At 38.9% G+C, this 27,210-nt stretch overlaps 1 protein-coding gene across 6 annotated transcripts in view; it reads left to right on the forward strand.

The window, feature by feature from the left end:
- The window catches only part of gria2 (glutamate ionotropic receptor AMPA type subunit 2), a 106,448-nt gene that overhangs the window by 37,587 nt on the left and 41,651 nt on the right, over positions 1-27,210 (forward strand). For all 6 annotated transcript variants that reach the window (XR_010006340.1, XM_008111928.2, XM_008111925.2 and 3 more), the window contains exon 3: positions 16,787-17,026. Coding sequence is in view for 5 of the 6 variants with exons in the window: in XM_008111928.2 (XP_008110135.1) it covers positions 16,787-17,026 (240 nt within the window). In the remaining variant the exon portion in view is untranslated. The remainder of the gene's footprint in view (positions 1-16,786; positions 17,027-27,210) is intronic.

The following is a 27,210-nucleotide window of genomic DNA, read 5'->3' on the forward strand; positions in this document are numbered from 1 at the left end:
GAGAATGTGTCTGAAATCTTTTTTAAAAAACCATTTTGTGAAACAACAGCATTGGTCAAGTTGCATTTTTATTTAAAGGGTGTACTTTGCCTAGGGTAGATGCGTATTCTTGCCTAAAATTTGACTTTCATACTTGTCATTTAAATTTGACAAGGAATGCTGACAGTACTTAAATTTACATAAACAAGGTCATAGATCTGTTATAATGGTAACAAATTGGGAAGATGTGCTACATTAAACCTTTCAGTTTCACAGAGCTGCTTAATGTAACCTCGTGTTCACCAACGGGACCTACAATTTATTCAGCTATACATATATTAAGATCTTACAAACTTGATTATTCATGTATTCATTCCAGCATTCACATTTATGAAATATTAGCATCACATTATTTTTATATATCAGAATAGTTTTATGCCCTGTCTGTATACTCTAAAGCAGGGTTTCTCAAACTGTGCTCCTCCAGATGTTTTGAATGCCAGCTCCTACAATTCCTAACAGCTGGTAAACTGGCTGGGATTTCTGGGAGCTGAAGTCCAAGACACCTGGAGGATCACCATATGAGAAACACTGCCCTAAAGGCACCAGATCCTGTCTGATTTTAAGAGCTAGGCAGGATCAACTTTGGTTAGTACTTGGCTAGGAAACTGTCCAGGCAACATACTGAAAGAATACTTTCAGATTTATTTAACTATCAGTGCAAGACTAGGATTTTTGTAACCTTCCATCTGTTATCGAACTGTAGTTCCTGACAATATTCATCCTTGGCTGGGCTGTTGAGGGCTGCTGGGAGATGCAATTCCTCAATTTCTGGGGAGTAACAATTATCATCCCTGTATTGGTACAAATAAGTGGAGATAAGCAGAGCCATGTGCACAATCATGCAGTTTATTCACGTTTAGATAGTCATGATTTCTTCTTTTTTTGTTCAGTGTGAAAACAGCAATTTTTCTCAGTAATTTGTCTAACAACTCCATATTACAAATTGATTCACAGCTGGGGCTGCTTTAATCCATACATGTTAATCACTTGATCATGGCAACATTAATATTTCTCACTTCCATGAATGCTCTCCATCTGGAAGATCTAACACTCCAGAGAAAACAATCCTAACATTTTACATGAGTTAACAAAAGGGAGTTAAATCCCACTGTTGACTCAAAAATTCTAGTAAATAGTCTTCATGTATGGATATACGGTATATTCATGTATTCTGTTTGTTGTTTTTAAAGCTTCACTGCTAAGTGTTAACTGATGAATCTATACTGAGTGACATAGAACCCTTGAAGCCAAACTAGTATTATTCAATTCCCAAAACATGGCAAAACCCCAGCACAGATCTCTGCAATTTGATATGGAATAAAACTTCAAGTGACTGTTGTCACTTGAAATATAGTTGTCCAGAAATGCCTGAAAGGCTGAATTTCCTGGCACACTGTGCTGAAAAACCTGTTTGCAAATGAAATTAAAGCATTTACTTGCAATTGCCAACAGTTTGTGTACTGAAGAGGGTATGCAAATATTGTAATGGATGCTTATCTGCTTCAAATTACTATAAACTCATAAAACATGAGAACAAATACCTTAGAGAGAGAGAGAGAGAGAGAATATGAGGCCTAAAGGGAGACTCATTTTTTGAAAATAAAATACAGTACTGGCATTACATGCACACAGTGGCCACTTTTATGACAGCCATGTCAGTTTTATTTAGTTTCATTCCCTTTGGAAATAGCAGCTGACTTGACTTGATGATTTTTCATTTACTTTGCATGTTGATAAATACACATTTTCTAACAAGCAATATAAACTCACATTTTATCAACTGTAGATTTGGCAACATTACAGTATATAAACCAGTGGTTCTCAAAGTGTGCTCTGCAGAGCCCTTGGGGCTCCGTGGAGCATACTGAAAAGCTCTGCAGTTTATGTCTCCTCCTCCTCCCTCCTCCTCCTCCTCCCTCTCCAAACGTTCCCTCCCCTTTCCTGCTCCCTCCCACCTCCTTTGCCCCAAAACCTTTTTTCTCAGCTTCCTCGCCACCCAGATCCTTCCCCCACCACCTTCTTTGCTTCCAAAACCTTATTTCCCTCCCACCACTCAGGGGATTCTTTCATTGTTCTTTTCCTGCATGGCAGAAGGGGGTTAGACTGCGCGACCCCTGAGGTCTTGCACTGAATTATTGTTAAGTTTATGTTTGTGAAAATTGTTCTTCATTTTAAATATTGTATTGTTCTTTCCTTCCTTCTGTCTTTCCTTTTTGTGCACTATAAATGAGATATGTGCAGTATTTTACTTTTATATTTAGACAATCCCTCATTGTTCAAGTATGATGGCCTTCCAAGTGTAGTGTCTTGGTGGTGGATTCATAGGTGACTGTAGAGCCCTATTCTTGACCCACATGTTCTTCCACAATGAGGACATTGGTTTCCAGGTGGAAGGCGGTCCTGATCAGGGTTGGCTTGATGTGCCTTCCTCTTGGCACGTTTCTCCCTTTTGCCCTCCATTCGTGCCTCTTCAAATTCCACAGCGTTGCTGTACACACCTGACCTCCAGCTAGAGTGCTCAAGGGTAAGGACTTCCCAGCTCTTGGTGTCTATGTCAAAGTTTTTAGGGTTAGCTTTAAGCTCGTCTTTAAATCTTTTTTCCTGTCTGCCAACATTTCATTTTTCATTCTTGAGTTGGGAGTATAGTAACTGTTTTGGGAGATGGTGATCAGGCATTCAGACAACAGGGCCAGTCTAGCGGAGTTGATGGCGTAGGAGCATTGCTTCAATGCTGGTGGTCTTTGCTTCTTCCAGCATGCTGACATTTGTTTGCATATCTTCCCAAGAGATTTGCAGGATTTTTCAGAGGCAACAGTAATGGACTCATTCCAGAAGTTGGGTATGACGTCGGTAGACAGTCCACATTTCGCAGACATATAACAGGATTGGGAAGACAATAGCTTTATAAACAAGCACCTTGGTATCCCTATGGATGTCCTGATCCTCAAACACTCTCTTCTTCATTGGAAAAAAATGCTGCACTCACAGAGCCCATGCGATGTTATATTTCAGTGTCAATGTCCTTAAAAAAGAGACCTCTCCTCTGTCTAACATGACAGGGGAGGGATGAAAACATGGTGAAAATGCCCTCTATAGACTCTAGGAAATGTTGGGGTACATTTGGGAGCAAAATATGTTTGTTTGTTTTTTTTGGTGGTGGGGTTATGGTGGTAGCATGCTGGGGGACTAATATGGTCCCCAAGCCTACCATAGCTAACCTCTCCTTATGTTCTCTCCTATTTCCTTTTATTAATCCATAACACTATGTAACATGATTTTGTTCCTTGGTTATGAATGTCATTTCCTAATTGGTTCTATCATAAAAAACATGAAAAAAGTTTATTAAACTGCAAAAACATTGTTTTTGTGGGGCATCCTGCAGCACATTTTCCTATAGCTTTTCAATGAATATCTCATGCAATTTAAACCAATTCAACATAATTTGTGACAGCCAGAAAAACAAAGTTTCTGGAGTATAACAACTGCTTTCAAAATAAGTACCACACAATTAAACAGGAAATAACACTTTCAAACCAGGAACAGAAAATTATTGTTACATAGTGTAATTTTTCCAGGGCCAGTGGCACACGAGGAAAAGACAAAATAGTTCAGTCCAAAAGAATACTTACTAACTTGGTCTCTGTTCTCCTCCCCTCACTCTTGTCCTGCATTCCTGCTCCATTTCCCTTCTCCTTTCTCACTTGCACTCTCTCTTGCCTTTATAATTTTTTTTCTCTTTTGTTCCCTCTCCTTTTTCCCCTCTAATTCCATATTCCTGTCTATTATTCCCTTCTCTATCTCATTGTGTGTCAGCTTTCTCTCAATGGGAATTATTTTTGAGTGAGCAGATATAGCATTGAATGGTTACCATTCTATTAATACACTCTGACCCACATTCACCTTTATTTTTAAAAACTTGCTATATTTTTAGGTGACCTTGTTTCTTAACTGGGACAGTCATTAAAACATACTGTCTTCTTCATCAGGTTGCCTTAGTAGGACAATTCTGCAGATTTTAATTCTAGTCAACTTTATGGTGCTGGTTGGCTGATAATTGAATAATGATGGTAATGTTTTAAATGTTTTTGAATGTTTTAATGTATTTTATAATGTTATTTAAAATGTTTATTTTAATTGTTCATTGTTTTAAGGCATTGAATAGTTGCCTATGTGTAAAGCCACCTTGAGTGCCCTCCAGGGTTGAGAAAGGCGGGGTAGAAATGTCATAAATAAATAAATAAATAATGTTTGTTAATTTTGCCACAGATTATGTCATTTTGCCCATTGTTCATGGATATGGATCATAGTAATTATGTTCATTGCAACAGTGGATGTAAGGAATTAGATTTATATCACCAAATACTAGAACTAGCTTTAAATCCTGTAGGCTGTGATTTATACAACTCACCATTTACTTCAATAGTATTGTTCTGGAGTAGAAGGCTTTAGAAAATAAACAGAAAATAACATCATAGTATTACTTTGGCACAGAGACCCGCCACCTCATCACACAAGAGGCTGTTGGCCCTTTGCGCCTCTTCAGGCGCAGAGTCTGACAAGCACCATCACATGATGTTGGCCATGGCCCCACTCCATTAATGACCAAAATGGTGAGGAAGCATTGCAAGATGCTTCCTCGCCAATGACTGTAAGGTAAGTGACTTTTGGGTAGCTCCAACAGAGCTACCTGCTCTTTTTAGCCTTTCCCCCCATCTTATGGGGAAAGGACAATGTGGCAACACGCACTGCCACCCTTTCCTCCATCTGATGGAGGCAAGAACAGGGCGCCTTGTCCTGATGTCCTCATGTGATGGGGCAAGGATGGAGGGTGCACAGGTCGCCACAAGATGCCCGCACGCCTTCTATTTTGCCAGCAATTGCTGGCAAAATAGAAAACAATAAAGTGGGGGCATCTGTATGATGCTGCTCAGTCGTTTAGTTGTCTCCGACTCTTCGTGACCTCATGGACCAGTCCACGCCACAGCTCCCTGTCGGCCATCACTGCCCCCAGATCCTTCAAGGTCAACTCAGTCACTTCAAGGATACTGTCCATCCATCTTGCCCTTGGTCGGCCTCTCTTCCATTTTCCTTCCATTTTCCCAAAATCATGACCTTTTCCAAGCTTTTCTGTCTCCTCATGATGTGGCCAAAATACTTCAGCTTTGCCTCTAATATTCTTCCCTCCAGTGAGCAACCGGGCATTATTTCCTGGAGGATGAACTGGTTGGATTTTCCTCCAGCACCAGGGTTCAAAAGCATCTATCTTCCTTCACTCAGCCTTCCTTATGGTCCAGCTCTCGCTTCCATAGGTTACTATGGGGAATACCATTGCTTTGACTATGCGGACCTTCGTTGCCAGTATGATGTCTCTGCTCTTCACTATTTTGTCAAGGTTGGCCATTACTCTCCTCCCAAGAAGTAAACGTCTTCTGATTTCCTGACTGCAGTCTGCATCTGCAGTGATCTTCGTGCCTAGAAATATAAAGTCTGTCACTACCTCCACGTTTTCTCCCTCTTTTGCCAGTTATCAATAGGTGTAGTTGCCATGATCTTGGTTTTCTTGATGTTTAACTGCAACTCAGCTTTTGCACTTTCTTCTTTCACCTTGGTGATAAGGCTCCTCAGCTCTTCCTCACTTTCGGCCATCTGTATGATGAGGTCCTTGAATTCTGTTGGAAGGGCCAAATAGAGCATACCCTTTGATTCAATTGGATTTATCTTGCATGTTGACTTACAATTCATTCAGTCACTGTGTTGTAGTTGGGACTAGCCTACCACAAATAGACAAGAAATATCAATTCTTCAAAGAATTGTAAGTATGCCACCTAGAATGCACAGGGACATATTTAACACATTTGTTTTAAAGATAAACCACATTCCAGGATGACTTGGTTGACTGTGTATGGTCATCTAAGGTCCCTGGAAGTTGTCTACCCCTGCTTTATAAGCTAGTGTGCAGGAAAGAGTCCGGAAGAGGTCATGTGCATGTCCCTGTAATCCACATTGACTAAAGCCATCATTAAAACTAGATTGTGTTTTAGGATGCAGTTTCTACTCCATCTCAGTTACCTTTCCCGGCATGCACCTAGAAGAACTCCCTTTTCTATGGGGATACATGTTAAATATCTAGCATTACATATAGTTTCTCCCTAGTTATTCATAAGATCTTCAAGGCAGAGTACATTTTTATTTTAAAAGTGCCTATATATTTCAGCTTTATTAGGTGTCTAATGGAATAGATAGAAATAACTGTAATAAGACTTATTAGAGTTCTATTGAGTGGTTAGCAAGCTTCAGTAGTTTAGAAGACAATCTATCTGTCACCTTTGCAAAATATGATGCTGTACAGAACTCATGATGCTCTGTACCACAACGTATTTTCATACAATTATTTTTGAGACTTCTGTGCAAAACAACAGAGATTATGTTCCTGTAAATATTAATGCTAACGCTTCTCTTTAACAATACATAAAGAAATGGGTGTGTGCAAAATTTAAATACAGCAATGTGAACCAACGTTCATGATAAGTGTGCCATAAATTAGGTGGACAGAAGGCAGACTAAGAAAGACCCATAGCTCAGGGCTTTGCTGATGTTTTTCACTTCATCTTAGTTTTGACCCCAAAATAACACTGTCTGAAATCTTGGGTACTGGTTCCCAGTCATTGTACAACTGGAGTAGGGTGACAGTCAATTGCTTAGGGGCTCCAATTTTGTGGAATACCCCTTTTCTGCTGTAGTCGGTCCCTCTCAGAATGCCAACAAGAAGTTATGTTGCATGACTTCCTGCTGTGAAAGAAACTGTGGAGTAAAATCGAGGCATTTGGAATACAGAATACTTGTGAAGATGGGGTATTTTTGCAGTTTTCATAAACTTGGCAGGATTTCTGGATGGTTTGGGGGAAGGGTAGTATCCTATCAAAGTGGAGTCCAGAGGCAATGCATGGTCCACAGTCTACAATTTGTCCATCCCACTATAACTAATACTGAACTAGATGGGCTAATGGCCTAAGGTTATATTCCCATTGTGATTTTCTGGTCAATTCTTGAATTATTTGTAGATGATCAAATTGATTTCTACCTTTCAAACATTTTAAAACAGACTTTGGCTTGCCCAACAATACCACAGGAATAGTACTTCCTTCACATAAAGCTACATTTTTGATCGTCTCTAGAGGTTGCAAGATATGGCACATATATAATTCTACTGCCGTACTTCCAATCTTGATATATATGTTTTAAATGCATTTTGCTGTTGTTTTTTATGCTGTATTTTGGACTTGGTCCCTATGTGAGTTGCCCCGAGTCCCTCCAGGAAGATGGCATGAGATATAACAATAAAGTTGTTGTTGTTGCTGTTGTTATATTCATCTCACAAGCTATTGTTGCTAAGAGAAAGCAATGGAGCCCTATAATGCATATCAGCAGTTCACCTAGTTTTCACAATTTCAGTTGGTTCCCTACAAAATAGGATGTCAAGATGTTCTTTTTGTCGGATTCATCCCACACTCATGCTAGTGACCTGTGATAGCTTTGGAAAGCATAATAGTTTAGCTCTTAAACTATATCATTCAAGCAAAAAAAAAAATGTAATGCAACAGAATTTTTGTCTTGTGAGTGTTGTTTTAAATAATACTTTCCCTGCCTTCATACACTGTTGTTTACTGTTTGCTTTTAATGTCCTTTTGTAACATTTCTGACTTTGGCTTTTGCAAAAGAAGAACGATTATCAAAATTACTAATTAGGAATTCAGTTGCAGTGTCTCATTTCCTGGCTGCTTTCTTTTCATCTCTGTTTTGAGCGTAACATGCAGTCTTTTATCTTTGGTCTTTCCTAATAAAGACCCAATTATCGGCTGTTATTTCAGGGCATGAAAATCCCCGCCTTTTGGTAAAAGACGTACTGTCGCATTGGGTTGCTATGTGTTATATGTTTCTTCTCTAAGAAAATCATGAAATTTAGAAATTAGCAGTTGAATACTGGTACTTATTTGTTGAGTTCATTATTACTAATAGTTTTGGGCTTATAGCTTTCACAGGGAATTGAATGAAATCCATAACTTTTGGAATAATTTTTAAAAAAATAAACATTTGTAAATCTTCTCCAAATATTCAAAAGAAAATCAGCTCAGGCAGTTTATCACAAAACAAATCCAATATTTTAGTCCTTAAAATTAAGTATTCAGGATATAATACAAAATATTTTGGGACAGGCTAAAATGTATATATACCTAAATAAATATCAATACGAAAAGTACAATTTTGTACTTTTCTCCTCAAAAATAAGCCTAGCCGAGTTCAATTTGGGATTTCCTCATAGATAAGTGAGGATAGGATTACAGCAGGTTTGAACCTTTCTGAAAAAAATGGTGCGAAGGGGTTTACATGGAAGGAATAAATAACATTTCACTGTGGCAGAATGGTTGGATATCAAATAAACAAGCAAAATTAAACTGCAGCCCATCACTCTACCCCATGGCCGTGATACCCAAGTGTCTGCAGATAGATTATCTGCAGTGCATACACTTAAGGCTGCATGCAATAGACATGCAATTCTGAATACAAGCTATCAAAGCTAGGCCTTGTACTAATGAATTACAATTGTAGAAGATTCTCCTTCTCAGATGTTGGGATTGTATATACAGACATGGGCAGGAGATGGGGCAACTGATGGCTTTCATTATTAGGTGACACCACTTAATTCCACTTTGTTGTGTTTATGCCTTTGTTCTAAAGGAGATATTCAAGGTACTGAACCCTATTTCTGAAGTAGAATTTGCTTCTTGAATAGCTCCTTGGAAGTTTATAAAGAGAGTGGAATTGCAGGCTGGGATGTCAGATATGTGGTGGGGTGTGTGTGAATGGGTAACATGACACATGACCTTATCATATGGAGGAGCCCACCGTGCTGTTTAGCAAGTGTGGTGAAACAGCAGGCATGAGGGGTGACTTGGTCACTTTGGCATGACTCTGGCCTGATGATACTTCCCCCATCACATGGGGGGAGTGTCACTCCAACAGGGCAGAACTGTTGGAGCCAGCACAACACAGGAAGGCTCCTGTGTTTGGGGGGAAGTGTCCCAGGATGCTTCCACCCTGGTTGGGGGCAAACCCTCTGCTGGAAGCTACATGACATTGTGTGATGGCTGGCCTAGGACTCTGTCCCCAAAGAAGGCTTGAAGCATCCTAGGATATTTACTTTGGTAAATGTGAGGACCTGATGAAAGCTAACTGAAATAGAATACATTTTAGTAGATTTTATTTTGAAAGAAATCGAGACATTGATGGCAAGAAAATCTGGGTCCTGTTTTGACAATTACATAAACTATGCTAGGAATTAACTAATGACATATCAATCTGAGAATTCTCATATAGAAATATGGTAGGTTAGTATTTCATTCTAAGCAGAACAAATCCATGGAAACACATAAGATAAACTGGGGTGTTGTGTGGTTACTAGGCTGTATGGCCATGTTCTAGCAGCTTTTTTTCCTGTTGTTTTGCCTGCATCTGTGGCTGGCATCTTCAGAAGATCTGAAATAGGATAAATGTTACTTGTGACTTATTCTGCTGTATGGTATTATTTGAGTCTAACACTAAATGCATCCTGGGAGAAAGGAGATGGATCCTGTGAAAAATGAGAAGTTTTTCCACAAGATTTGTGCAATACTGAATGTCCAGTGTATGATTATTCCATATAAAAGAGTCATTAGCAGTTTGCTGTTTATATCACTCTTTTACATCAATATGTGAAATGCTGTCTCAAACCGTCTGCCCTTGATATGTTCCTATCACTTCAGCATTAGAAATCTTTTCAGATTGGACATGAGATTTTACTGATGAATATTTCCTGAATAAAGGAACTCACCACAGTTTTTACCAAATGAGAAATGATATGACATTAGAAAGAATTTGTGACCTCAGGAAATAAATGCTATATTCTTATTTGAAATGGAAAATCTTGCTTCTTCTTGTGTTGTACTATATGATATAAAGCTGGTGAGTTCTATTACAAAAAATAATCCTCAACTCTCTATGTACTGAAGTTAGTTCTTCCCAATAACCCTTTCAAAATTTAATTTACTTTAAATAAAATTAAATATGCAAGACTATGATATATTGATGACAAGGAACTGGTGAAACATCACTGTCTGTTGTCTTCCAGGCTGTGTTTGTCAACTTGTTATACCTAATTCCTGTATTGGCCTATATATCAGAATTGCTTTATATGTATGTTTTGTGACTAAATAGGAAGAGGTTATCTCTCACTGGTTTTCTCTGGAAAGAGTTTGTCTATTTACAAAATGTAAATGTTTTTGCAATTTCAAAGCTAAGGGAAATCTAATATGAAAAATGTGCTATTAGTTTTTCACCCCCATTATTACTTTCAGTAAGAACCTCATCCCATTTGCTGCTGGAATCATCATGCATTGTGGCGAATCCAGCGGTGCCTGGCATGGGGCATGGGGAACACTTTGCCCCATGCCCTGCATTGCCCGATGTGCCCCTTACCTCATCTCATGGGGGAAGTGTCCACTGCACGGCTTCTCGCCATTGATCTTTATTCAAAACAGGAAGCCTGCCATGTTGCTGCCACAGTGGCATAATGCTGGTTCCCCATCCCTTTTACCATAGAGCCCCACTGGAAGTAGTTGTGCATCATGGAATGGGAGCAGGCAGGCTCCATGGCAAAAGGGAAGGAGAACCGGCATATGCCATTGAATTCAGCCCCATCTGATGCAGTCGTAAGAGAGTTTATTGTGCTCATTAATATATAGTTGGCAACTAAGGGAGAAGAATTGTGAACTAGGCCTTTGATCAAATCCATCAGCTTTCTTCATTTCTAGCTATGAAAAATTATACTCATGGTCATGATGTATGAATATATCTTGCTTCAACGTTTTATTATATCTGACATGTTAGCTGTGGAATACACAGTGATCTGTCTTGTAGAAATTATTTAGACCTAAAGATGAACAAATCAAGAAATGCATGGGAAAACTAATAAATAATGACTGTTTTCTTCCCCAGTGCAATTGCCATTCACTGGTCTTTCATCCAGTAATATGGATTTGTCTGATTTGTGGCAAGCAGCAGAGAAGAATGAGAAAAGCTCAAATTTGTTGCTTAGCAACATGTCCCAGTTCCTTCTCCCATTTCTTCAGGGTTATATCGGGAAGCAGTTACTGAGAAAAACAAGGCACTTTTTGACAGCCACATTTCATTCTAGACCAAGCTGGTACTACCGTTAGGCAGAGTGAGATGTGTGTCTTTGGCAGTTGATTAGGGGTGTCATAAAGAACAGCAAATTGTTGTCAATTATCCAGTGACATTTCTATATTCTCTGTAACTATTTTGTACTTATTCTTTATATGGTGTAGCTAGCTACTCTATCTTTATGGCTGCTTTCAGGCTCTCAGGTTAGCTCCCATATAGAAAAGACAGATAGATATTGCACTTTATCTTTACTGCTATTACTCATGGTTACAACAGTTTTTCTTCTCAGTCCACGCAGCTTTTGAAATGTTGAGGTCTTTACTTTTCTCTCTTTACCCAAGGAACAATAATGATGTGAAAATTGCGATCATCTGCCACCCTCCGTGGGCAGAATGGGCTTTTTGGGACAAAATAGAAAAGAAATGTTTGGTTAATTAGATCCCCAAGAAGAAGGAAATTTTGTATATTCCCATCCCTCGCCCAATGCAAACTCAAAACATGGGTGTTTATTGGAGCTTTCCTGTATTTTAACTTCTGCCCCAGTTAGGGATTTGGGTGGGATGGATATTATGGTTGTTGTACAGCACTGAATGCTTGTTGATTTTATTGTTCACAGCCCTGAGTCCCTTCGGGAAGATAGGACGATATAAAAATAAAGTATTATTATTATTATTATTATTATTATTATTATTATTATTATTATTATATTCTTAGTACTTTTCATCACACAGGTACATTGGCCTGTGTAGCTTTCTTCAGTCTTATGCTCCTGCACATATATTGGATTGCAACTCTCATAGGTTCTTTCTAAGATCAATGGTGAGGGAATTCTTGTTCCAAATCTCTGGAGGGTATCAGAGTGGGAAGGATTGGGTTTCAGTGAGATGGAAACTGGGAAAGTGTCAATCGTTTCTAAAAATGCTTCCCAGTTTAACATTGTTGGAACATGGGAAGAATGGCAAACATTAAAACAGCATTCTTCCACAGATTGCAACATGCATATGAATGGGATGTGACAAATATTTACAAGTTTGTTTCCTTTTTGATAAGAAAGGGTATCTTGACATATCAAGACACCCATCAGAAAACTTGTCAACCTCTGTGAGATTTTTCATCCTCAGCAAGAGTAAAAAGACCCCTACTTTTCTTTATCCTTCCCTCCAATCATTTGGGAACTTGGAACAACCTTCCCATTTTTGTCAAGAAATTGTTTTTGTACAAAATACATTGTCATTTGTGTAAGAATGTTGAATTTTCAGCAAAACAGTGTCTTGGACAAAAATGATTTTTTTTTCATCCATAAGTCCTCAAATGAGAAAAGTTCATTAAACAAAAAGAACATGACATTTGAAATCTTGCTCAGCTGGACCTTGCTGATACTGTGAAAGATGCTCCTCAGCCAGTATTAGAAAAATATGAATCAACTGCTAGTCTAGTCAGCTTCTGTATGTGGAACAGGAAGGAGGCCATATCTTGACCTTTGCCTCAAGCTACTGTCTTGAATCCTTATTTTATTTCTAGCTACATTCTATTTGACACCAAGGCTATCTTCAGTGATTCACCTTTGTCATCTTTAAACCTAATAAACCAATTCCTAGCAATTGAATTGAAGTCCCTGAGGCTTATTTTTAGTGACACAGAGTCCTACTGGAGCCTAAGGAGAGAGATGGGACATAAATTGAATGAAAGCCCATATTTACTTGAGTCTAAATTGCCATCAAATCTAATGCACACCTCTATTTTCAAAACACAAAACCAGGGTGAATGTAATATATAGAGGCAAAAAGTGGATCTTTAGCTGCCATGACTACATACTGTGGCATACTAGGCTTTTTAATTTGATTAGGAAGTAGAGATTTCTATTTATTTATTTACAACATTTATATTCCGTCCTTTTCACCCTGAAGGGGACTCAGGGCTGATCACATTACACATATAGGCAAACATTCAATGCCTTTTAACATAGAACAAAGACAAACAAACATAGGCTCCGAGCGGGCCTCGAACTCATGACCTCCTGGTCAGAGTGATTCATTGCAGTTAATTGCAATTGGCTTGCTCTCCCGCCTGCGCCACAGCCCGGCGCAGGCGGGAGAGCAAGCCAGCTGCAATTAACTGAGAATTCTAAATATCTAAATTCTAGCTGAGAATTCTAAATATCCCATAAAACTAAAAGTTGTAGGAGTCCTTAAGATGGATCCAAGGTAGTTGAAGTAGAATCAGAGTATATAATTATATAGTGAGAATGGCCTCTGGGCCTCTCTATTGATAATTCCAGCCACACTTATAACAAATATGTGATCCTACAGTGGATTGCTCTTGAGGAAATGTGGCTTATGTTATTCTCTGAGATAAAAGGTTTTTGCCTCGCTTGTAAGGCAGCAAAATATTTTTTTTTCCCATTTTGCATTTGCGAATGTGACAAATTGGGTTGCCAAATTGCCAGAGGCTGCTTCCTGGCTACATGGACTTTTAAAAACTCGATGTATTGAAGAGCACCTTTTCAATGGATCAGCTGGGCTTCCTCTGCTTGCCGCCTGTGCTTATCTTCTTAAAACATGAGTTTTGTGCAGAGACATTTTGGACACTTCAAGAGCAGGGGGAGAAGTGTTCATTGTCTCAGTCTCATGCTGGAGGCAAGAAATCACGTGGGGTTTCATGAACTCTCCGCAGGCTGCCCCAGTGTGCCAAGACAGCCTGTCTCATTGAGAATGAGTAATCCACTGAGATTTCTTCACCTCCTACTCTCAAGGGGGGGAGTTGCTTTCTCGTCTCTTATTTAAAGTATATATATTCTTCTCAGAGTGCTTTCTCTCAGCCATTCCTTGAATAAGTAAAATCAATGATTGTTCAATGATAGTCATTAGGCAAGATGACCCAGAAAAATGGATTATCTAAGTGTATCTAAGTTTTACTGTTAGATGCCTTTATTATCTGAAATCATAATAAAAAGGCAATAAAAAGCATCGTATTTCCACTCAAGAGATTATTCTTGCTGCTCCATGACCAGGAGAAAAGGACCAGGGGCCAGAGAGAAGGACCTGCTTGTGCTAAACTCTATAATATTGATACTAAAAGTTTAACAATATGAAGCAGTAAAGTACAATGAACAATGTTTCTGACCCTTTCTTTCTGCTTTTATGCCCTTTGTTATTTATTTACTTACTGTATTTTTACCCCGCTCTATCTCAACCCTGAAGGGGACTCAGAGCGTCTTCCAAATTGGCAATAATTCAGTGCAGCATCAAAATATAAAAATAATCAAAATACAAAATACATAGTGGATTAAAATTAAAACAGTAACATATAAATACATTTAAAATTGATTGATGCAAATCATTTTTTATTAATAATTGCATAGAAATAATAGCAGAAATCATGAAAGGATTTTATAACACAACATCAGCTCATGTACAACATATGGAATGTGGGAGAGGGGAAGACAGTTTAAAAAAATAAAAGTATAACAGGAGCTTATGTCAATAAGATACAACAGAATCGGGAAGAGTTAAAAATGAATAGGAACAAAATCTTTATAATGACTTAGCTATACATCTACAACTGACATTTCTGGCTCAATACTGAAAGAGGGGTAGACTACTCTGGCCCCCTCTACACTGCCTTATATCCCAGGATCTGATCCCAGATTATCTGCTTTAAACTGGAATTATATGTGTCTCCACTGACTAATCTAGGATAAGAAGATAATCTGGGATCATATCCTGGGATATAGAAGTAGTGTGGAAATGATCTCAGAAAAGTTGTTTTATGATTGTGTGTTATATGCACATTCCATATTATTTTTGTTTTCTTCTACCCATAGAAAGTGATGAATCTCCAGTCTTCATTTTCTTGCTATCCATGGAGTTTGGAACTTTGAAATTCAAGAGTTTGTTTTCCACCCCTTTCAATTCTCTTTGGCTCCTCCTACACTGCCATATAATCCAGTTCAAAGCAGATAATATGGACTTATATGGCAGTGTAGAAGGGGCCATAGAGTCACCCTGGAGAACCTAGTAGGGGATATCTCTCTTTGACTTTTCTAGGTCCTTCAAGGCAGGTCCAGAGTAATTTCCAGTGGAGATCATTAATTTCAATAGTCTTTCCTATTATCTTGGTTTCCTGTTTCTATTGTAAATTTAAGAACATATATTCTGGCGATATGGGAGTCTTGCTGTATTTATTTTGCCTCATTTCGAGTGAAAAAAATCCATATGATGCAAAGCAAGATTTCTTGTGCAACTGATAAGATGCATGTGAATGTTAAGGGATATTATCCAGCATATTACATAGAATTTATATTTTTCTCCCTTCCAGTGGTAGTTTTGGGTGGAAACCCATAATGAGAAATACTGCATGTACAATTGTTCCTTCTACAGATTTTTTTTTATTGTGGCAGAAGCGACTTGAGAACATATTGCCCAGGGGACGCTCGGATGTGTTACCATCCTTCTGGGAGGCTTCTCTCATGTCCCCACAACCTAGAGCTGACAGACAGGAGCTTACCCATCTCATAGATTTGAATCGTAACTTTCAGGTCAGCAACCTTCAGGTCAGCAATCCAGCCGGTACAAGGATTTAATCAGGGTTGTAGCCAAGGGAGGGGGATTTAGGAATTCACCCCACCCCCTGAAATTTTTCAGGTTTAAAAAAACCTGGTTTACTCATGAATTTTAATTGGTTAACCAAATCCCCATGTGTGTCTACTAAAGTTTCTCTGTCTTGAAGTTTATTGATGGAGCCTGATTTCTAAATTATTTTGCGTTATAGAACTACTCTTCATGATTTGCTAAAAAAAAAAAAGGTTGAACCCCCCCCACCCCAATTTTTTTTTCTGGATACGGCCCTGGGTTTAATCCATTGTGCCATCATGGCTCCTCCTGCTACAGATGATTTTATAGCAATGCGTATGTGCCTTATATGCAAGTTTTACATGTATCCATGTATATAAATACCTGTCCCAAAATAAAGATGAAATAAGAGTCAGAAGAGTAATGACTATTAATGGGGCTTTCAGTTCTTCTCCTGCCCTTGATAAAGTTGCAAGCTTTCCCAAATGCATTTCACTCTCATTTGTGCTTAGACAACATTTTTACATGCCACCATATGGTTCTCATTTGTGATTTTGAGTTGGACCTTCAAATCTCTTGATCTGAGGAGCCTGCTTCCAGAACACCACTATTGTAACTCATGAAAGGCAGATATTAATGGGGACTCAAGTCACTTTGAGTCCCCATGAGGAGAAAGGTGGGATATAAATAATGATGACGATGATGATAGTAATAATAGAACAATCACATGGGTATGGCACGTTTCAAGGTGTCACTGATGAGAACATTGAACTTTATCAGAGAATATAGAGGGACATCCTTACAAGAATTTCTTCACACTTTGAGATTGCTGGAAAGTCCCAGTGTTGCACTATCATATCATAATTTTGTCTGCTAATATTTCTCTTTTTCAAAATATTGTTGATGTTGTTGCAACTGCACAATCTAAAACATTTTTGTCTCTTTCTTTCTTCCAGTTTGCTCCCAGTTTTCAAGAGGAGTTTTTGCTATTTTTGGATTTTACGACAAGAAGTCTGTAAATACTATCACATCGTTTTGTGGAACCCTTCATGTATCCTTCATAACCCCCAGCTTCCCAACAGATGGAACACACCCATTTGTCATCCAGATGAGGCCAGACCTCAAGGGAGCCCTTCTGAGCTTGATTGAATATTATGACTGGAACAAGTTTGCCTATCTCTACGACAGTGACAGAGGTAAGGTGCTATTTATGACTTACTGAGATTAATTTTCCACCGCAAACCTAATTGAAATGATGAAGAGGCATTGCATGTGCCAAGCATAACAGAGGACATGATGTTTGGCCTTGGACATTTGATGAGAGGGCGCAGAAACAATGAGTAACTTCTGTAAACAGAACACGGGGCCTCAATTTGGATTTAAAACCTGGCTCATGTGTCCTTTCTAAAAATATTGCTACACAAACCTGTCCAAAAGATTCCCTCATGGGAAAATATTATACTGAAATAAGACCCCTAAAGGATTTTGGGGTGAGAGGAAATATAGATAGGCATTTCTGAATTGGAGTCTCTGTTCCCTTCCTGGGTTCTTGAGGAAAGAATGAAAATATAGGCACAGACAATTTTGTTCATCTGTCTCTTCTAGTGGGAAAAATACCTTCCAATTCTGAGCAATGAGATGTGGCTGAATTAGTTCTATTCTGTGGTGTATGTAAATTATGTTTTGTGTCAGGGGCTGAAATGCTTTTGTATCTAGCAGCTCCAAGCCATTGTCCTCCCCACCTTCCCTCAAATACTCTGCTTTTGTCCCTTTCCATGATCTGTGCCCGATTTGAGGGTAGGGACTACTGCTGAACCTCCTAGAAGAGAGCAGGAGAGAGATCTGATGTCAGGTCTGTAGCCAGAGGGGGATGGGGTTAAGGATTCACACTCACCCCCCCCTCCCTTAAATGTTTAAGGTTAAAAAAAAACCTGGTTTACTTATGCATTTTAACTGGTTAACAAATTCATAAGTACAGTAGAGTCTCACTTATCCAAGCTAAACAGGCCGGCAGAAGCTTGGATAAGCGAATATCTTGGATAATAAGGAGGGATGAAGGAAAAGTCTATTAAACATCAAATTAGGTTATGATTTTACAAATTAAGCACCAAAACATCATGTTAGACAACAAATTTGACAGAAAAGGTAGTTCAATACGCAGTAATGTTATGTTGTAATTACTGTGTTTACGAATTTAGCACCAAAATATCACGATATATTGAAAACATTGACTACAAAAATGGCTTGGATAATCCAGAGGCTTGGATAAGTGAGACTTGGATAAGTGAGACTCTATTGTAAATCAATTAAAAAAACTGAAACATTTTTTGAGGGGGATTGAACCCTTAACCCTTCCCCTCTGGCTGCAGGCTGTGATGGTGGATCTTCCCTTCCAAATCAAATCATCATTTATTCTGGTCAAAGATCTCGGAGGGGAAATATTCTAGAATTACTATAAACTAGCACTAGTTGGCATAAGACGTTAACGTAAAAGTGGAATTTATTATTTACTAGCTTGGGGACCCGGTGGTGCCCGGGTTTTTGAGAAACCTGTGTGCCAAGTTTGGTCCAGATCCGAAGTCGACTGGGTTTAGTGCTGTCTGTATAAGGGTAAACTACAACTCCCAGAGTAAGAAGTGAGTGAAGCAACTTGGTCTATCCTCCTCCAATCTGTCTCAGGATGGAAAGGGGTTCATGGGGGTTCTGTGTGCCAAGTTTGGTCCAGTTCCGTCACTGGTGGGCATCGCAGTGGCCTGTGGGAGTCGTAGCGATTGAAAGTACTACATATCCCATTACCCATGGTCCATCATCCCGTAAATGGCACCAGGACATAAAATGCGTCATGGGGGTGAAGCGTGTCAAGTTTGGGCCAGGTCCGTCATTCCTGGTGGGCACAGTGGTTTGTGATAGTGGCGGCCAATCAGAAAGCTGCCACAAACACACATACATACATACACCGCCCGCCGCATACAAACACTGACTTTTATTATATATATATATAGATTAGCTTGGGTACCCGGGTTATTTAAAAAGGGCCTTGATTGTTTTGGGATGTTAGGTAATATCAGTTTGGTCATATGTTACACTATTTTTAAGGGAAAAAAATCAGTCTTTGCTTTTGTTTTTGTTTTTTTATGAATGCTCCCATTACAAAATGCATAAGGATGTGGGTAAACTAGAATTCCCCAAACTTGGGTCAACCCTCCCAAAACTCCACCATTATTCCCAGTTGGGCATGTTGAATTTGTCTACCAAGTTTGTTCCAGATCCATCATCAGATGGGTCCAGTGTTCTCTGAATACAGGTGAACTATAACTCCTGGATAACAAGGTCAATCACTCCAAACCCCGTTGGAATGCAGAGTTGACTGTGTTGGGTCTATGTTCCAAGTTAGTTTAAGGTCTGTCATTGGTGGGGTTCAGAGTGCTCTTAGATTGCAGGTGAACTTTACACCCCAGTCCGTACAACTCCTATAAATCATGGTGAATTCTCCCCAACCCTCTCTAGTATGTTCAGTTGCTGATCAATTCTTCTGTTTGCTATGTGCCATAGAAAAGGGTAGGAAATTGTTAATGGAGAGGCATTGGACAGGGTCATGCAAATGGAGAGAGAAAGGAACTCTGGGATGTGCTCGCTGTAACCTGCAATGACCTGGGAGGGAGTGACTTGGTGGTTCCTCAGCACTGGGAACTATAGCCTGTTTGTGGAGGCTGGAGATTATCTGTGTGAGTGGAAATCCATGCCACATACACACATTCAAATTTCCACTTTTATTATGTGTATAGATTTATTTACCATATTTGTACCCCGCACTTCTCAACCACGAGGGGGACTCAGAGCGGCTTCACATAGCAGCAAATTGATGCCATTAAAAACATGCAATGGGTAAAAACACATTAAAACAGGAATTAAAACAAATTACAACAATTATTAAAATCACATCATCCAAAGTCATAGTCCAGGGCCATTCCAAATTATCATTGCATGAATTCATTATTTATTTGTTGCACTGCAGTTATTCTCCAAAAGCTTGGTCCCATAGTCATGTTTTAACATTCTTCCTGAAGTCTAAAATGGAAGGGGCTGATCAAATATCACTGGAGAGGAAGTTCCATAGCTGAGGGGCCACAACTATGAAGGCCCTGTCTCTTGTCCCCACCAACTGCCAGAAATTCTAACAGCTGGTAAACTGGCTAGGATTTCTGGGAGCTGTCGGCCCGAACACCTAGGAACCCACAGGTTGAGAACCACTGGTTTAGGGCTTTATTGGCTAAAGCCAGCACTTTGAATTGTGCTCCTCCAGGTAAACTATGGCAATTATCAAAAGTCTCCCCATTAACATCATTTTGGAAACTAAGAAATAGGTGCCATTAGTAACAGTAACAAGCATGCCAGAGGAATTTAACGGAAATAAATCATAAAAATGCATATATTTAAAAATACACTCATGTAATGAATGCATTTGATGTTAGCATAAGTTGTTGGAGCATGTTATCACAATGGAAAAGTGGTATACAGATAACCATGATGATGAGGAGGAGGACTGATACTATTTTATATTTATTCTGTTCCTATACATACTTATTTCTGTTTAAGAAATGGGATACAAAAGTGAAAGCCCTTTATCTTGAAAAGTAATGGAGGGCATACATTCTACATGACAATATTGAAAAGTGAAATTTGCATGCCTTTAGCATTTACAATCAGACAAATATCTATAGCATCCATTTTATGAGATATATCTTTGTTTGTCATAATTCAGAACTGAATACAGATACTATACTATATGGCATATTCACTTCCCATCAGAATAGCAGGTTGGAGGAAGGGAAATGGGAAGCAGTACAAAAAGTATTAACTATTTCCTCATCCATCGCATTTTAGTTCCACCCTAACACTACTCCTGCCAGCTTCGGGCTATGGACTCAGAGTGGGGACCCTAAAGTACACTAAAGCTCCAAGCCCCACAACTTTTAATTGTCGTTGTGTGTGTGTGATTTTTTTTGTACACACCACAACTCAAAAATCATAGTAAACATGACAGCTTGGTCCTAATGAGTCCCCACATATCTTGGTTGGGGGGGGGGGGGGTATTAGAGAAAACATTTTTTTTAAAAAAAAAACAGCTCACTTCCTGTTTTATTGGGATATTTTGCTATTGTGTTTGCTATTTGAGGTGGTTAATGTGGATAGAAAATCATAAATCAAATGTCATTTTAGGGGCACTAGGAGTTGGCTCCTTGGTGAAGCCTGGCAAGGGGTTCTCCCTTTGGAAGCCCATCACTGAGAAAAAGTGTTCCATGAAATCTTGGAATGAAATGTGGCAGCTAGGGAAGGATTAAGCCTGCTTCACTTGATGTTCTGCATGTTGTCCTTTTAAAGGCCCTGACACGCATTTATTTATAATTGTATTTTCAGCTCTTAACCATTTTCTTGTTGAAAGACACAAACAGCTGCCTTGTGAAAGGAAGGAAATTTATACCAGTCTTTAATTTTGAGATCACTTTTGGGAACTACAATTCCAGAATGCTTCATTGGCTCATTAAGGAGTTTGTCAAGCCATACAACTATTTTTTTTAAAAAAAACCTAGAAGTACATTTCTATCTGGTGCCAAAATAAAAATGCCCATAGAAGTACCAAGAACATACATGATGTGTTTCCAGCCATCTAGAAGAAAAGAAATCTTATTGACTGAATCCTGAAACAAATCAAAAACTCAGTATTTACTTTTAAGCCCTTTGGAACTGGCAAAATAATGCCATGATTAAAAGAACAACTGTTGAAACATTTTTGTTGGTAGAAATTATTCTTACATTATTTTTTCCTTTTTAAATTTTTTATTTGGTACATCCCAACCATTTACAATTTTTGCCATACATGACTTAGTTAAGTATACATTATTTCAAAAGTAACTATTCCTTAAATCACAATTTAAACAATCAATAGAAATGTATCACCCACCATCCCCCACCCTCCCCATTCCCCCCACCCCCCTGGAACAGCAATTCAAAATATTGTCATTGCATAAGTTTAACCATGTGTCCGTCTATTTTGTCTGTTAGCACTGACCATTTCCTGAACCAGTCTTATTCTTTTGGGCTGTTTGTATATATTTTTTTCCTTTGATTGATGAAGTCATTAATTATATATTCTGATATGTAAGCCCACCAAGTTTCTACATCTCATTTTGTATCATCCCTCCATCCTCAGGCTATTGTGGCTTGTATTGCGGCTATCATATATTTTAGCATCTCTGTCCATTTATTGTTATCTTCTTTTACTTTTATTGTAAGAGACATGTATCTGGCTTTGACCCATATTAATTATTTCCCTATTATTTTTTCCATTATTTTTTTATTTTACTATAAAAGTTCTGAATTTTTCTACAATCCCACCACATGTGGGAGAATGAAACTATTCCCCACAGTTGTGCCAACACTTGTTTGAAGTATTGCCCGTTATATGTGCCAATTGGAGGGGGGTTCTGTACCATTTAGAAATTATTTTCCTTTGGGTTTCTTTAATCCTTATATGTTTAATTTTGTGAATATTATCAATCCAAGACCCGATTGCTTTCTCAGTAAAGATTTTTTTCCTGTTTCCAGTTCTCTATAAGAGTTGTTTTTGTGTTGTAAGTTAAGGTGGTTAGTTCGTCATACAATAACCCAGTCATTCCTTTATCTATTTGTATTTTCCTTTTAATTATTCTATCCAGTGGGGTTTCAGCTACTTCTTTTCTTTTCATGGCCTGAGCTTTACTGAACAGACCTAACCATGCTATCCAGTTCCCTTGACCACATTTGTCTTTTATTTTATCCCACTTTAATATTTTTCCATTGGGATCCATGATGTCCCCAATCCTTTTGATATCATTTTCCTTCAGTGCCCTAATTAGATTCGTGAATGTCTTATCCTTATTTTCCATTGTTTCTAATAGGAGAGGGTCAATTTTATTTATTTGTAACTTATTTTACAATTTTTTCCAGATTAGCAACATTGATAAACAGGGGCCCGTTTTAAATTCTTTAAGTCTTTTCTATCTATTCTTTCCCCCAATGATGTTCCCCTTTGCCAGCTATTTGCTTCCTTTTCTATTTGCACCCATTTTTTTTTTACCCTTCGAATTCAAATTCTAATAATCTCACTAACTGGCTTGCCTCATAGTACAGTAGAACCCGGTAGTCCGAGTTAAACGGGTGGACCTCAACTCGGTCAACCCAGATCACTCGGACTACCAGGTTTCCTGTTCCTTTAGCGGCCGCTTGGACCCAGGGAAGTGGCACGCTTCGTGCTCCCCTGGGTCCTAGCCTCCGCCAAACAGAGAGGCTTCCTCTCCATTCGGCCGCGGCTTGGATCCAGGGACGCGTACTGCTCCCCTGGGTCCTAGCCCCTGCCAAACGGAGAGGCTTCTTCTCTGTTTGGCCAGGGCTTGGATCCAGGGAAGCGTGCCGCTCCCCTGGGTCCAAGCCCCCGCCAAATGGAGAGGCTTCCTCTCCGTTCGGCCGCAGCTTGGATCCAGGGAAGCGTGTCGCTCCTCTGGGTCCTAGCCCCTGCCAAACGGAAAGGCTTCTCCATTCGGCCGGGGCTTGGATCCAGGGAAGCGTGCCACTCCCCTGGGTCCTAGCCCCCGCCAAACGGAGAGGCTTCCAGCCATGCGTGTTACTAGGTAGATAGCAAGCTACCTAGCAACACGCATGGGGCGCTTGCCCCTTGGGAGGTGTCCCCTGCGTGTTGCTAGGTAGCTTGCTATCTACCTAGCACAACATGCACACCTAGCCAGCCAGCGAGCAGGTGAATGGGGAGGGCCTTTGCGGCCCTCCCCGTTCAGCCGCTCGGATTGCACAGAGGCTCGGACAAGCGGGGCTCGGACAAGCGGTGTTTTACTGTATATTCTCAAAGAAGTTGCTCTCCAACCACCCATTTTTTGTTTACTATAATATAGAAATTTGGCAATTATGTTTTTGTTTCCTCCTACTACCCATTGCTTGATAGAGTTATCCCACTACTTCAACAAATTGGTAGGATATTCACCGTGAGGGTTTGGAAGAAGAATAAAAATTTGGGCAAGATCTTCATCTTATAGATTTTTAGCCTTGCAGATATATCTCGAAATTTTTTGAAATTTCTAAATTTCTTGCTGTTATCCTTTTCCATGGTGAACAACATTGTACAATAAGCCGAGACAGGATTCAAAGTAGACAAAACAGAATGGTCTGTAAATCAGAGAAAAGGAATAAAGAGTAAGAAACAAGGTCTGCTGATAGCTTTATAAGAATAGTCCTCAACCTAATCTGTTGAATTTTAAGTGAGGTCAGCAAACTGATGCATGAAAATAATGATTCTAACTAACTTGATGGGAGACATAATAGATTGAAGGCATGTGAACAAAGCAAATTTTTATTAATATTTCTTCACTGACTTTTGCCTAAGGAAGGAGGAGAAATCCATTTTATTATGAGCTCATCTAATTTGCACTCCTAAACTAATAGGCAATCTGGTATACAATTATCTTTCACTTCATGCTTCTCCAAATGTTGCAATGCAGTTTCTATTGTTTTTGAAGGAAGTCATGCACACAAAATATGCATACAAATATGCATAGAAGAAATGTATACAAAAATACACACTGAATACATTTTCACCAAAGTTAATGTTATCACTTTATTTATGTTCTGCTTTTTCCCAATATTGAACCCAACGGGACTTGAAGCATTGATGAAAACACAGTTTAAAACCAATCACAATAGCAGGAAAGGGTTTCCAATGTAACAAACTGTTATTCTAAAATATAGCACTAATTGAAATGCAATTTAAAGCATTCAAGATATAACAATGAAAATAAGACTAGAGTACTTCCCCTTTCAAATATAATATAGTTCCCATTGGCAAATGGTAGATTTGCATGAAGTCCAAAGGAGTGGATTAATGAAAAATCGGATAGGATAGTTCCCATTCCAAACTCTGTCACAGTATGATCACATTTTTTTTCCAAATTGTTTGCCTGATGTCAAAAGTCAAGCAGTAAGGGGCTGATCTAATCTTCCATAAGTACTTCTGTATGCATTTTCTTTCTTATGCATACGAACCTGTATGGCTTAACCCATAGTCCCCAACTGTACTGGTTTGGAAGGGCCTTACATGCAGTCCTGATTCATCCTCTGTGGGATGACGAATGTTTGTCGAGGTCAAAGAGATTGGAGTTGAGACAACAGGGCCTGCAATTAAGGACTCGCTTCTCCAAGTGACTCAGAGAAAAGGAGCGGGAAGGCAGGTGCAGAAGAAATTATCTCATGGGAGAGATTCTGGCTTTTTAAAAGTGGGTCATGCTGGTATAATCTTTGAGTGAACAATGCTACATTCAGGTGAAAAGCTCTTGGTTTCATGGGCCTTGAAATTCATGTGCTGTATTCAAATATTCAAGCTATTTCTGCATCCTGGCCTTGTGAGGCATATTTTTGTCTGCCTTGGATTTATGTACCATGTCTTTGAATATCTTAGTGGAATTGGTTTAGAGACTTTCTTGGAATGGATTTTTGGTCTGTTGGCTTTTATGGAAATAACCTTTTGAACTTTGATTCCCTTTGTACATTTGCTTGCTTTTCATATATCCAACTTTTATTATACGCTGACTTTAATAAACTCTTATATTGGATCATTAGGACAGTGTGTGATTTGTGGTGAAAAGAGGCTTCAGGGCCATAGTGCAACAGGCACTAAACCATGTTCGGTGCTGCTGGGCAGTCAGGACTTCCTCATGCCTTCAAAACAGTCAAGGGAGTTCCTCCCCAGATATCATGTGGTCCAATTTAGTGTCCAGGATGCCAGATTGAGTGTAGTGTTGCAGCCCAGCCCCCTTTCACCCAAACACCACACAGATGAACAAGAATAGTAAGTTTATTAAGAATAGAATATCTAATATAAAAACAGTTTCAAAATACTTCCATGAGCTAGATTTCCAGAAGCTTAACAAAAATCAATGACCAACTCTGAATAGGAATTCCAAAAATCACTTAAGGCAAAAGTAAGAAACTGTAATCCAAGGGTTGTTGTAATTGAACTAGAATTATATTGAAAAGCTTAAAAGCATGAACATGACCATAATCCAAAGACTTTATACTTGAACTTGACTATAATCTGAAAGGCTTAAAACTTGAAACAAGATTTGTAATCCAAACAGGAGGCATGGAACTTAAGCAGGAAAACAAGATATAGACCCAAGAACAGAACTTCTAACTCAGAGCTCCTAAGACAACTTGACACATGAAAATCCAACATTGATCTCCCCACCAAACATTGACTCCAATTTGTTAAGATACTCCCCCTTGCCCATAGAATCACTCTTTCTCACATCTGGGTTCTCTTTGTTTATCTTTCAGTCTCTGGGAACACCAGGTTTGTCTCTGTTTCACACTGTCCCTTCTGACAGTAAATGCTTGGTTATGTACGACTCTCCTTGTCTCCTCCACATTCTTTTCAGAGTCAATCCCTGGCCAATTGTAATTAGAATCACTGCTTGTTTCCCCAACAACAGATCTACCCAAAACATTCCCATCATCTCAAAATGCCTGCTCCAAAGCAGTGGTTCCCAACATTTTGTCTTCAACTCCCAGAACTCCCAGCCATCTTATCAGATGTTAGGAATTATGGAAGCTAAAGTCCAAACACCTGGAGGACCAAAGATTGGGAACCACTGCTTTAGAGGGTTAGAGGGTTTCTAAGTTCCAATGGGGTATAAAGGAAGAGAAAAAAGTTTTATTATCCTGGTTATGTCATACCGGTATACTCCATTGGAAAAATATATTCAAATTTGATATCATTGTTTGTGTGGGAGATTTGTACTCCATACTTCTGCCACCACCCTACAAGGAATTTCTTCTCTAATGGTAACTTGCTTAACTTTAGAAGACAGGAGAATCCAGGAAACATTCTCCAAAGTAAATGAAACATAAGTAAGAACAGAAATTTAAAAGTGCACCTGTTAAAAAGGACACACAACAATAACAAAGAATACATCACTTTATTTACAGTCCATCCTAATCAACAATAATTTTTCAAAGGCCTTCAAACAAAAGAATGCATTTTCTGGGAGGTATCAGTCTAATTTTTCAAGGCATAGGTTCAGTTATCAGGATGTTTTTGCCAGAGGTATTGCCATAGGTTTCATATTCAGAAATATGGTCTGACTCATTTAAAACAGTAGGTTTTATGAATGTTTCTTAAAAAAAATCTGTTGCTATTATCTTACAATGGTGGTAAACATATATTGTGATGGCATTTCATCAGTTTTCTCAGTGAGCATAAGAAAAATGCATAAATTATGAAAATCAATACATGCACAGATCTGTTGTCTTTATACAGTGCTTTCACCACATGCTTGGT

This window comes from Anolis carolinensis, chromosome 5, assembly GCF_035594765.1.
Source record: "Anolis carolinensis isolate JA03-04 chromosome 5, rAnoCar3.1.pri, whole genome shotgun sequence".
NCBI lineage: Eukaryota > Metazoa > Chordata > Lepidosauria > Squamata > Dactyloidae > Anolis > Anolis carolinensis.